At 43.5% G+C, this 13,816-nt stretch overlaps 1 protein-coding gene across 2 annotated transcripts in view; it reads right to left on the bottom strand.

The window, feature by feature from the left end:
• The window catches only part of FGFRL1 (fibroblast growth factor receptor like 1), a 254,268-nt gene that overhangs the window by 122,936 nt on the left and 117,516 nt on the right, over window positions 1-13,816 (bottom strand). For both annotated transcript variants that reach the window (XM_074992293.1, XM_074992294.1), the window contains one exon: window positions 1,267-1,539. In XM_074992293.1, the coding sequence (XP_074848394.1) occupies window positions 1,267-1,539 (273 nt within the window). The remainder of the gene's footprint in view (window positions 1-1,266; window positions 1,540-13,816) is intronic.

The following is a 13,816-nucleotide window of genomic DNA, read 5'->3' as shown; positions in this document are numbered from 1 at the left end:
GACCTGCACCCTCACCCCTTTCCTCACCCTCGAGATTCTTTGGGCAAAGAGCTAGAAATCTGGTTTGGGATTGTTAGGGGAGGACGAGGCAGGAGAAGGTTGTTTAGGATTGTTAGGGGAGGACGAGGCAGGAGAAGGTCAGAGTTCAAAAGGAGGCTCTTCTGTCATCACAGGCAAAGTAGCTCTTGTCAGCGCGAAGTTTGGGGTTGCTTAAAATTAGCAGAAAAGTGGGTCTTAACCAAGAAAGCTCATTACCTAATAAATAAAATTGTTAGACTTTATGGTGCTACAGGACTGCTTGTTTTATGTGACGTTACTGACTAACACGGCTACCGTTCTGAGGTAGGACTTTGTAAGTTATGCATTCATGCTGGGGAGGAAGGAGTGTCTTTCAGCTGGGGGAAATGGAGGTGAGGGGAGACCTCTAGCATCTTCCCACTGTCCAGTTCTTTTCTTTCCCTCCCCTCCTCTGCACCCTGAAAGAAGCCATGCTTTAACTAGTCCTCTTCCACCAGCTAAGGAGAGCGAGATACGTTTCCTGTCAGCAACTGATGGGGAGGTGCTGAGCCTTGAGAGTGAAGGTCTCTCCTGGCCCCTCAGATGCATCAACCCCAATGCAACATGTCAGCTTGGATCCTCATTATGTGGGCCAAGGTCCTGAGACATGCAGAGGCATATACAGGCAAGGCTGGACCCTGTGATCAGTCTCTTGCAAAGAGAGAGGCCTGCTGCATGCCCATGTATATCCTGACCCCACAGATGGGGATTTCCTGGAAACTGTGGCCCCTGAGGACACAGTGTCAACTCTATGCCTCATTTCACCATAGCTGTGATTATTCCTAGCATAGTCTGCAACTGCTCACGAAACAAATTCCCTCACTGTGCCCTTCAGTGTGGGCTTGCTAAAATTCTGTTCGACAACAACCCTGTTCCAGCAGCAAACACATGGATCAGCATGACCTTCCCCTTATCACACAGCCTTTCCTGTGTGGAATTCGTTGTGTGTACTGATTGTGACATCACTTCTGTTTCTTTGTAACCTTTGGCACTCCATAATCTTATCTTGCCCCTGCTGGCTGTAATGCAAGAGATGTGCAGCAGCCTAGCTAGCCTTAGCCGTTCTCAAACAGTGGAATGCCATTTAAAGTGGAGGTCAGTAAATCATTAGCAAAGAAGGCCCTGTAATCACTGCCAGGTGAAAAGAAATCAAACTTCTCTGCCACCCTAAAAGAAGACAAGGTTTACATTTCTGCCTGGGGTACTCACCAATCACAATAAGGGTGTAGTTCACATTCGTGCTCCCGAAGCCATTGGTGGCCTTGCAGATGTACGTTCCCGCATCCTCGCTTTCTACCTCCTTGATTTTCAGCCCTTGCTGCAGGATCCGGAACCTTGTCCAGCCACTGTGGATAGTCCGGCCATCTTTCATCCACATTGTCAGCGGTGGCGGGTCACCTTCTACTGGACACAGGAGCTTGATGGTTCTTCCTAATCTGACAGACTGCCGGTGGATCACTTTATCAGCAATTCTGGGTGGGCCTAACAATGAATGGAAAGAAAAACAATAACTAATATGACCAGAAGTGATTCTATTGCAGCAGCGTCGACAAGCCACCGGTCATGGATTGAGAAGAGATTACAACTAAAGCTGGGGGGTGTGGGGGTAGAGGAAAAAAAATGGCTACAACAAAGCAGATACCAACCCATGGAAGGTTTGAATCCAGAACTAGACACTATCATTACTTTGCTTTAACCCACTATACTAACCAGCCAACAGCAATCTGTGGTATTTCTCTTTTCCTTCCTTCCCTGCCTCCAGCACTACCAGACCTTCCTACCCCTTTCCTCTGTTATGAGGAATCAGTTCCCAGAAACCCTGACTACCGCTAGTTTTAAGCATAACAAATCTTGAAGCCAGAATTAGTAACAGCACTGGTTCTTAAAAGCAGGTGTTATAGTCCTTTTATGTTTATAGGTATAACAATTCCCTAACATTGTTACCAGATGGGCTACATCAGCAACAGCAATCATAAGAATACACTAGTATGATTCTAGGACAAAGAATTTGCTGGGTAGCATTTACTTAACGACAAGCTGCAGGATATCCTACCACACAAACATACATGCAGTATGATGAATTTTCAGGATATTTGCATCCACTGCCTCGACCTTCCCTTGGCAAGGTCATTGGACTTGCTTGACTCAATATTGGCTGCTGGTACATGCTGATAGTTTCATTCATAACAAGGTGCCCTGGAACTTGGCAATATGAACATACTGTGCTGTGTGTCATGATAATTACTAGGGCAGGCCAACCAGCCCCTGTGCGGGGGGGAGGGAATGAGAAGGTCTCCCACACCGTGAGCTGCCCTGCAAATAAAGAAGAAAATTCTAAGCCAAAAGGTTCTGATTATGTTTATTTAATTAATTTTTTCCTCTTTGATTGATTTATGCACTCCTATAGTCCTTGAGGATGGAACAGCCAGCCTCTTTCTCAGCACATTTCAAAAACAGCCTTGATCAATAAGTGTCCAGTTCCACCTGTTTTGTGGCACCGAATGACTTCAACCCCCACTGTTCTTCAATGAGTTTGAAGCTGTGAATAGCTCACAAGAGCAGCCAGCACCTTGCAGAACCAAAGTGGACCCTGCCTTACTCATACTACTTGAAGGTCCCATTGGACACCTTGCTTTTACTGAAGCAAACTAACCTCTCTGGGTAGGTCTATGAGTGTTATTATGAAATAACTATCCTAGTGCCTCTGCAACACAACCAGCATTTTGAAATAATTTGGCTCATTTCCAAATTGCCAAACCTCATTCCACAAGGAACATCACCTCTTTCAAATAGCTGTTTCAAAATAGGTGCTGTTAAGACAAGGAATAGAGCCTATTTCTAAATAAGCCATAGTGTGTCTAATCACTGTATTTTGAAATAGGCCTTGTGTGTGCAGACCCTGTTTTTCAAAATGGAGAAGTGCTATTTCAAAATGCACTTGTGTGTGTAGGTGTGTTATTTCGAAATAAGCTATTTTGGAATAGAGGGGGTCCTCGTTATAAGTCCAGGTTACTTTCCTAAATAATGCAATTTATAGTGAAACGACTTATAAATGGGAATTAATATCCGTAAGAAGTAATGTAATTAGCTTGAGATACATTCCCAACACATACAGTTAACACACCTGGCACATATAATGTAGCCCACAAAAAACAAATAGAAATGAATAGAATAAACAAACAGATAAATAATAATAAATTAAATAAATAAGTAAATAAATAATAGAAAAAGATAAGCCAGCTCCCCACCAGTCGTCACAATTCCCTGCCAGCACTTCATAGCTCCCCACATGTCCCCATCAGCTCCCCGCAGTACCCTGCTGGCTCCTCACCTGTCCCCACAGCTTGCCAGCTCCCCACATTTCTCTGTTGATCCCCCACCAGCTCCCCTCAGACTCTCTGCAGCTTCCCCAGCTACCTGCCAGCTCTACCCTGACTCCTCCCGGCTCCCCACAACTCCTTACCAGTCCCCCATGATTTCGGGGCTCACCTCCAGGGCCCCTGCACTACAGCCCCTGCCGCCCAGCCACCACAAATCTCAGCTATGTTCCTTCCTTTTGGTCCCTTCGCCCCTAAACAACATAAGCGCAGAGCAGTATGACTTATAATGAATCTGCTTTCCTGAATTAACAACTTACATGCAAAATGACTGATAGCGAAGCAACTTCTAATGAGGACCCCTGTAGCTTACTGCAAAATAAGACTGCTGTGTAGATGTACCCTCTGAAACTTTTTTCATAAGAGCAATTTCCATAACTGCAAAGAAACTCTCTGTACGAATGCTCACCTGCGTGAGCAATGCAGGATACACAATCCAGCTACTCACGACTATGGGGCAGATTCTTTCACACTTACTCATGCTCATGCCAATGACTTCTCTTTGCTGGTGGATTACACTACTGTTCGAAGTGAGCCATGGTGCCAGGAGCTAGCCATAAAATAATAAATCAGTTTAATCAAAAGCCTGGTGAAGTCAATGCAAGGCTTCACATCAGGCCCTGGAGTTCAACAGATTTGGGCTATGGTGAATAGTCAAGAATGAACATGTCCCAAAGGGTGTGCGGGGGGGGGGGGGGGCGCCTCATCTGAGAGCACCTGTCTGTGAAAGCCAGATTTCAGGTGATGTTATGTATAGCACACCTCAGCCGTCACTTGCTGTAAGCAGCCAGTTGGAGAGGTGGTCTCTCAAGCAAGGCTGGATTTCAGAAGGGGTGTCAAAATATCAGGAGAGAAGCTGCCATTGTATGCTTCCAGCAAAAAAACTTTAGTAACGAGAAGTCTGGCAAGCAAAGCCCTTCTTAAAAGAAACTCAGAAGTCCAGCAAAAGGTTTGGGCATTTTGGAGAAGCTTCAGAGTCATCAGAATTTCTGGAGGCTGATCCGACTCGAATTCCTTTCCCATTGCCAGCGATCAGTTATGAGCATAGGCTTTAAAGGAGCTACACCAGCTGAGGACTTAGTCCCAAGTTTTACCACGCTTCCTCACATGGCACAGTGCTTTAATTCATAAGTATGGATGGCAAAATCCACGAGTTTGCAAGCTCACTTACGTCTTTCATGGAATCTTGGAGATTTTGCCACCTCACACAAACTGAGTCAAACTTCAGCTTCTTGAGTTACCACACTAAAATCAATGGCAGAGAAAGATACTACTGGTTGAATCTTTCTAGTCCAGATACTTCCATGGTCCAGCATGATTTTAATTAGCCAGATGTCCACTTATCATGAATCTGACCAAATTTCCTGAAGTCCCATAAAGTTTGTGTATAGCCACTAGTCCTGACTCAGTCTTCACTGATGTTATTTAGCTGAAATTTACCCCTAAATGTCTTCTCAGAGCCCAGTAAGCAGAGGAAGTGTTGGTCATGCTGCTAGAGAATCCAACGGTTGGGCAAATTCTCTGGTTTGGCACTGGTCAGGTCCCAAGGGTGCCAGACTAGCGAGGTTCAATCTGTACTCCCAAGTGAGGATGGCTATCAGAAACTGGCCTACAACTAGTGGTTTAGAAGAATGAGTAGGGCACTTGGGGACAGCAGAGGGGGAAAATCAGCTCCTCCCAGCGGTGTCTTCTTCAAAAACCTTTTCCTTCCAACATTCAACTTGACTCCTGACAAATTTTTCAGCTGGGAGGAATAAGATAGTTTCCCTGTGGCGTCATGCAGCTTGTTGCAGGCAGACTGCACAAGCGGTTCTCCTGATGGCAGCAGAGTTGTCTCTAGATCTGTCACAGGACTGGGTCAGTGATAAACTTGGTCCTCCCAAATGCCATTTTCCTCTGACTGACCTTTCATTCTGAGGAATTTTTGGATCACTCCCCTGTCATGAGATCTACAGGCAGAGCTTTTTGTGGTTTGAGAGAGGGAGCCTTTCCCGAGCCTATCTTGCTTTTTAAAAATGGCTGTGCCTTCCTTTAAACCTGCAGCACTTTTAAATTTGCCCTCAAGCGATTCCCCCCTCCCCCAAATCTCTCATATTAGGAGAGGAAATAAAAATCCAGTGTGTGTTTGCTACTGTGCATTTCCCCTGGGCGTAGCTGCATGCTTTTCTCAGGAGGATGCAATTCCAGGGCATGGAGGCATCCAATGCATGCTAAAAGCACATCCCTATGTGTTTGGCATGGTGAAGTCCCATTTTATTACCTATCCTCCCTATTCATAATAACCCTCTGTATAAGCAGCATTCTCACGCTGAAATCATCACAAAACACAAGGACCAGAGGCCCTTACATAGTAATGGCTGTCATCACGCTGCCAATAGTTGGGCCTCCTATAGATGTTTATGGCAAAAATCGCATGCTAGTGTTCTGTCGTTGGTCTCTGCATCTCTTTAATGGGCAGGAATCTGATTTCACTACAAATACGCCTTCAGACAGCAACAATGATGGAGAAACACTTGTCAAGTTGAGGTGCCTTTTAGCACACCTCACAGCAATGCTCATAGAGTAAACTCTCGAAATACGTGGCTTCCAGTTCCACATAACTTGCTTTAACGTGAGTTAAGCACAACTTGAAGCTGCTCCGTGGACCCTTCTCCCTGCGTTCCCCTCCCCTTCCCCCACATCATGCAGCTGATAGCCGCGTGGCTGGAGGAAGGCAGCCGGAACACTTTTAGCTTGCCTAGCTGCCTCCAGCTGGAGGAAGACAGGGAGAAGCAGCCAGGAAAATGATCCCCCCGGTGGGTGGGTCAGTTTCCTGGCTCCTACAAGTTTTGTCCAGCCTACCTGAAACTTCCCTGTAAAAGGTATAGCTCAGTGGTTTGAGCATGGGCCTCCTAAACCCAGGGCTGGGAGCTCAGCCCTTGAGGGGGCCACTTAGGGATGTGGGGCAGACAGGGGTGGGGGAGAGAATGATGCTTCGTCCTGCCAGAAAGGCAGGGGACTAGACTTGACTTGACGGCCTTCCAGTTCCATAAATGCATTTACTTTCATATTTTAAGCCTTGTATCGCTGAGTTCACAGTGCTGGTCACTAATAGGAGCTGACTCCAACCAATGCTATGGAACAGTTGCTTTACCTTGCCTTCCACAAACAATTCAGCAACTGGATTGGTTGGGAATTTGAAAGGATCTTTAGTAAGAGCCAGACCTGAGAGGGCACCACAGAGTCTGACCCTGTAAGGTGCTTCCAAGAGGCGCTGAATCCCTGCATCCCTGTTAAAGTCAGTGAGAGCTGAGCATACTCAACCCTTTGCGAAGCTGGTCCCAACAAGAACAGAATATAACACATGACAAATGCTGTTGTCAGGAGAGACTTCTAGGCAGCTCCTGCTGTGTAGAAGGGACTTTTGCAATTGCTGCCTGTCATGGATTCTCTCAGTCAGGGCTCCCACCCTTTCATTGCGACATGCTCTCACTTGGTGCTCCCCTGTTGTTGCTGATGCAGGCCATGCTATGCACGGTAGCTTCAGTCTTTTATGCCCCTTTCCTCACTCTCTCTTCACTACCCATTCTTATTGCTCCCTCTTTATCTTTCCTTTCTACACCTTTCCCCCCCACCGCCCTGGCTCTCCTCTCTCCCTCTCCTGCAGTGGGCACTGTTGGACTTACCACCCAACCACAGGCTGCGTGGTCTGCTCTCTCTGCCCCAGAGTGTCTAAGACTACACTTATGCTACCTGGAGAACAGACCTGGTCAGGGTCAACCTTTCAGGCTTTGATTTCATGCACCAAGTGGGGGCATATAAAATTGAACTCAGGAGTCGACAACCGACCCCTGTATTCCTCATTCTCGCCAGGAGTAAGGGAGGTCGATGGGAGAGTTTCTCCCATTGACCTCCGTCAGTGAGGACAGCCAGATAAGTCGATCATAGACACGTCAATGCCAGCTATGCAACTGCCATAGCTGTATTTGCATATCTACAATTGCCTTTAGTGTAGACCTGGCCTAAGTGCCCACCGCATATTGACCCACCTGAGGGAGTTAGAGCACCAAGTGCCAGCCTGTGGCTTGGGCAGTGAATCCAGCAGCAGCCCAGCCCATTCAGAATCAAACAATGGACACACGCACATTCTTTATAGGTAAAAATTGTGTGTCCTCGAAAAATTAGCAGGTTTTACAACTGAATTGGTAATTTTGTACTTTACATGTAAAAATTAGGAGGACTGGCATCTCTGGGGTTGGGGTGGGGAGGGGGCTCCGAAAAGGCTGAGACCTCTATGCAGGGTAATTATTATACTACAGTGTCAGTGATGTAAGCCAGCTGCCCCAGCCACATATACAGTGCCCTAGCTTCAGTCATGGGTGGGTCCTTTTTTCCCCTCCATTCATGCTCTGCCCACATATTTACATTTACCATTCAATAAAAGTTAGTTCCAATGTACATTGCCAAGTACACACCACGTTAGCAATGATGAGAGGTGAGTCCACAAATTCATTCACAAAATTTAAAGCAAGATGTGACCAGTACGGTGATCTAGTCTGGACTACTGCATAAGATAGAACACAATTCTAGGGCCTATTACTCCTGTACTAAACCTAATAACTGGTGAGGGATGTTTTTTCCCCCACCCCCTAGTCTCACTAATAAGGCATTTATGGATATAACTTGTGAGGAAGGGGGAAAAAAGAATGTGGCCTCCTCCATTTGTGCCTCAATGTTACTCTTTCTCCAAAGAAAGTAAATAAAATTATTCTCGATAATACTCCAACAAGTGTTCCTGGACTTCCAAGGGCCAGCATGCAACCAAGCTTAAAATATAACTTAAACAATCCGCTCCGGGGTCCTTCGTTTTCCAGCAAGTGTTTTGTTGTTGTTTCTAGTTTACACATACCCCCTCCCAGGGAGACACAAACGTTTTTTGTTTAAATTAAGGCAACCCCGGAGGAACGTTAACACTGCTTCCTCTGTTTAAATAGTTCTGCTTGTATATATGCAGACATATGTGCTGATTTATTTGCCTCGTCTAGGAATACAAGCAACTGGAATCCCCATTCTCTTCCATTTTATAAAAGGGACAGATCTCAACACCTGTCTTACTGAACAGCTGGGCAATTTTCAATTTATATCCCGCTATAGTATGCTCTACTATCCTATACCATAGAAACAGTTTCACTTGCTGCTCTGCTGATGACATTGCTTCACAAGCATTCCAACCTCCCCAACCCCCCCGTCTCAAAAGACACTGAACTGTTACTGGTTGTTACTTCCTGATATTAGACATTGTTTTGCTCTAGTGAGCAGCCATTTCTGGGAAGCAGTGAAATCAACTTCTTGCAAAGTACTGAAGGCCTGATGGCGTAGTGTCCTGGGGGCATACTGTCTGCTTTTCTCACCATCAACAAAACTCAAACATATAATTATGCTTCCTTGGACTGAACTGCAAAGTTCATGCACTCCTTCAACTCAGACATGTACTAAACACAATTTATGACTGTGTGAAAATCTTCTAGATATATGGTGTTTTGATAGTGACTTGAACCTAGCGCTATAATTTAGTAACACCTAGAAGTGAAGGCTAAAGGATTTCCCACTCCACTTTCCTTACTTCCCATGAACCCCTTTTACACCTAAGCTGGGGCGAAGATGCCACTCCTACAATTGTTTATAGTCAGCCTGGTTATCCTTTGAACAGCACTTATTCAAACATTACATATGGTGAACACACGGGTGCTGAACCATGTCCTAGGAGACCATTTGCCATGATACAGTTCAAAGTGAACTTTATTAACACATTAAACATAATTATAAAGAGGAAATTCCAAAGAAGGTCAACCAGCTTGGACAGCTTTTTGGACTGCAAAGTAATTTATAATACCCATGTACTGTACTGTAAAGTTTATAAAGAAGTAAAATAAGTTTTAAGAGCCCCATGGGTTATGTATCTTTCAGTATTTAATAGTAAACAGTCACTTTCTATGAAGATAAGATTTCTTTTGAAGTGCTACCCAGGCAAGTTAGCAACCTTTTGTTTTTAATATACCATTAAAAATAAACAAATAAAAGGGATGTAGGACATAGGGAACATCATATACTCAGTATGTGATCCACCACGGAAGTCTTGGAGCAACAAACGTTTGCTAGTAGCCAAAGTACATCTTTTGCTACAAATACAGTCTTCTAAATCAGCAATGTCTACCAAGGTATTTATACTTTACCCACAAGAGAGCAGTCCTAGGGTACAGCAAATCTGGGCAACTGCTCAGGGTCTCACGGTTGGCCAGCGTGGTTGGTCTCCAGCATGACATATTCTTCACTTCCACCCCAGGCTACAATCCTGGTCCCCAGAGACATCCATGCCCAACAATGTAGCATCTGAGCTCCTTCTCAAATTATTTCAGGTGCAAACAGCCTACAAGAAACCTGACTTCTTAACTTACTGCACCCTAGAAATAAGCCACTAGGTGCCACTTCCTGTTCTTGCTGACTGGCTTTGGTAAAGGAGAATTCCTGGCCTATAAAAGCCTGATTCGCCTAAACACCAGTCACCGTTGTACAAACTCACGCCCCACCCCCATGTGCAGAAGGCCAGTACTTGGCCAGTACCACTTACAGGTGAGGGATCACTTGATGATTACATGTTCTGTTCATCCCTCTGGGGCACTTGTTTTTATTGCAGTTATGCCTACAGGCTCCAAAGATGGACCAGGCCCCAACTGTCCAGGACCCCCTAAAAATGCAAACTAAAAGGATGGTCTCTACCCCAAAGACTATACGCCCTAAGGATGGGGTGAATTTGGCACTGATCCTCTGCACAGAGGTGAATTTCACCCAATAGTGAGCACTTATTCAAGTGGGCAGTAAAAATGGTCAAACAATAATTCAGGCAAACAACATGGGGCAGGGTTGTTAAAAGTAAAATTTTTCCACAATTTTTGGTGTACTTGTTGACAGTGATTAACCATGGGAGTAAACTACCAAGGGGAGCGGTGGGTTCACTAGCTCCTGATGTCTTCAGATCAAGACTGGATGCCTGCCTGGAAGATGTATGATAGTCAAAACCTATTGAACTCAATACAAGTGGAACTAGAGGAAATTCTTCTGTGATGTACAAGAAGTCAGACTAGATCAGCTAATGATCTCACCTTAAAATTCATGAATCCAGGCAAATTTTGGATTAACATGTTTGTGTTTTTGACAAAAACCAAAAGCTTTTGGAAACCAAAATGAAAAAAAACAAAAATTTTTGCACTGGGGGACGCGTTTCCACATCAGTTCTAATGAATAATCTCATTGATTTTGTTGGAACAAATGGACTATTGGCTAACACTTACTCATCTAAGCTGATGCAGTTTATGGCTAGGCAGTAGAACCTAAAACAAAGTGATTCAGTGGAAAGTTTTGCTGATTAATTTCTTCATGGATAAGATGACAAGTTTCTCATCTCTTCTGCATCCCAGCAGTAGGAACAGCTTCTCTGATGAAATGGATATTTATTCATGGCACAAGAAGTACTTGCCATATTTTATATGATTACTAAAATAACTGGCCTTGTGAGTTGCTGCTACCCATAAATGAGATTTTATAAAATAATTATTGTGTATTAAACAATTGGCATTTAATTATTGCACAGATTTATTGCAGTTTAGCAAGAGTGGAGTAGCTACGTGCCTTATCTGGTTTTTAAATCCTCCGAGTATATATTTATAATAATGGGTACAAATTGTCATCCTATTAAGTTAAAGGTGAATTAGCAACACTCGAAATTAAGCATTCTTGGAAATTTTTGCAGCCATAAAAAACAATAACTTTATCCATATGTTTTGAGGCAGCAAAAATATTATTTATTGTTTATTCATCAGTGGGCTCAGCACACAGACCATAAGAACAGCTATACTGTTTCAGACCAACAGTCCACCTATCCCAGTATCATCCTGTCTTCCAACAGCAACCAATACCAAGGGCCCCAGAGGAATGAACAGAACATGTAATCATCAAGCCATCCCTCCCCTGTCACCCATTTCCAGCTTTTGACAGAGGCTAGGGACCATTCCTGCCTATCCTGGCTGATGGCCATAGATGGACCTATCTAGGTGTTCTTTGAATGCTCTTAAAGTCCTGGTCTTCATAACAACCTCTGGGAAGGCAGTTACACAGCTTGACTGTGTGTTGTGTGAATAAGTACTTACTTTGTTTGTTTTAAACCTGCTTTCCTTCATTTGGTGGCCCCTGATTCTTGAATTATGGGAACAAGTAAATAATTTTTCCTTATTTACTTTCTCCATACCGGTCACGATTTTTTAGACCTCCACAAAATCTCCCCACCCGTCTTAGTCTCCTCTTTTCTAAGCTGAAACTCCTAGTCTTTTTAAGCTCTCCTTGTAAGGCAGCCACTCCAAACCCCTACTCATTCTTGTTGCCTTTGTCTCAACTTCTTCCAATGCCAAGATCTCTTTTTGAGACTATGCGACCACATCTGCAAACAGTATTCAGGATGTGGGTGTACCTTGGATTTATACAGAGGCAAGAATATATTCTCAGTCTTACCCTCTATCCCTTTCTTTTATTATTATTCATAACATTGTTTGCTTTTTTTTGACTGCTGCTGCACATTGAATGGATGCTTTCAGAGAACTATCCACAATGACTCCAAGATTTCACTTGAGTGGTTATAACTAATTTAGTCCCCATCATTTTGTACATGTATTTAGGACTGTTTTCCAATATGTATTACTTTGCATTTATCAACTTGCTGCCCAAGAATCAAATCCTGCAACTAATAAAAAATCAAAGACTAAACTCCTACAGATTTTAGTGCATGCAGTACCAGGTACCATTTCCACAAACTCAAGAGACTGGAATGTCTCCTATCACTTTTGGTTCACATCCAAACTGAAGCTTTCAAGGTTAATACAGCCTAAATTTACCATGGGTGCTAATGCTACTGTGGCAACTTCACTAATTGCTCCCCAACTAGTTAAATTCTTGTTTTTGCATCCAATTGTCTTCCTAGTCACACCTACCCACTCAATCCAACATTTTTAGCAAGACATACTAGACACACTGAACAACACAATTTCATTCACCTACTCTGTAACCAAACCAAACCATCATCGTATTCACCCGTCACAATCCTGCCTAAAACCTGCAGCGTTATACAAAGGCATCTCCTTCTAGGCCTTTACAATGCAAATCCATTTCTTATTTGTTCCCCTGCATTTGTGACGTTTGCCATCATCTAATCTATACAACTAACTTTTACAAAATGTGGTTCTAATGTTCATGTGTTCACCAAGGATTCCCCTTCGACTTCCAGCAGTCAATGTTTAACCCAGTTTGAGAACAGTACAAGGTTTAATAAGTAATTAGCCTTTTCCATGTGAGCCGTACAAGCAGGAAATTGTAAGTGTCATTGTTTATGTATGTCTGCAGGGAAACAAACCACTCTGGCTGACTCAGTGCCATATTCTTGAATGATGCGAGTTATATTTGTAAATAACTAGTTTGCCTTCATGTTACCCCTCAATGGAGAGCATTCTGCAGTAGACTCACACTAGCATCCCTTTTCATTTAGAGCCAAGCATTCTTCCTCTGTGCCTTTCATTCAAAAAAATACGTTAGACTGGGCTAACACTGCCCCGGCTTGATTGTGAAACCCAGTGGCTTGTCCCAATAATGATGTTGTGAATGGACTAGACAGTCTGTGCCAAAACGCTCATTATCTCAAACACGAGACACTGCCAAAATAGCCAAAAAAGCCTTCTGATACTGGGAAATTCCTTGCAGCGTCTGACACAAAACCGGCTGTTCTGAGAGCAGAGACCTCTGTATACATAATGCATGGTCAATTAGCTAGTGTTTGATCAGTCGCCAATAAAAGACAGTACAACTGCTTGTTGGTGACCACAAAGAGACAGAAAACAGCACATTACTTAAGAACTAGAGATAAGTCAGTAGGCAAATTACCTAAAACAAGTTTAACACAGAGCTGGACCTGGCCAGTAATTTTTCAGTTTAACAATTTTTGTCAGATAATGTCAAGTTGTCAGAACTAAGCCTGTTTGCAAAGAAAGAATTTTCACAAAATTTGTCATTTCAAGAACATTTTAGGGCAAAAAAAGTTTCAAAACTGATTTCAAAATTAAAAATATGGGAGCGGTGAAGAGGCTTTCAGTTCCGAATGACCATTTATTTTAAATTTAAGCAAAGAATAATAATTAGGGGGTCTTTAAAAGGATGGGGAATAATGGAAAAGTTAAAAATTTTAACAAAATTTCAGTTGATGAGAAGCAAAATTTGCATTGGACTGTCAGATTGTGCTAATTCTCAAGACTGTGTCTTTTTGTCCCAAATTAGAAATGGGAAAAAAGGTGGACATTGTGAGATGT

The sequence above is a fragment of the Carettochelys insculpta genome, chromosome 4 (genome assembly GCF_033958435.1).
Source record: "Carettochelys insculpta isolate YL-2023 chromosome 4, ASM3395843v1, whole genome shotgun sequence".
Classification (NCBI taxonomy): Eukaryota; Metazoa; Chordata; order Testudines; family Carettochelyidae; genus Carettochelys; species Carettochelys insculpta.
The sequence above is the reverse complement of the archived record's forward strand: the minus strand, read 5'-3'. Positions and strand labels throughout refer to the sequence as shown.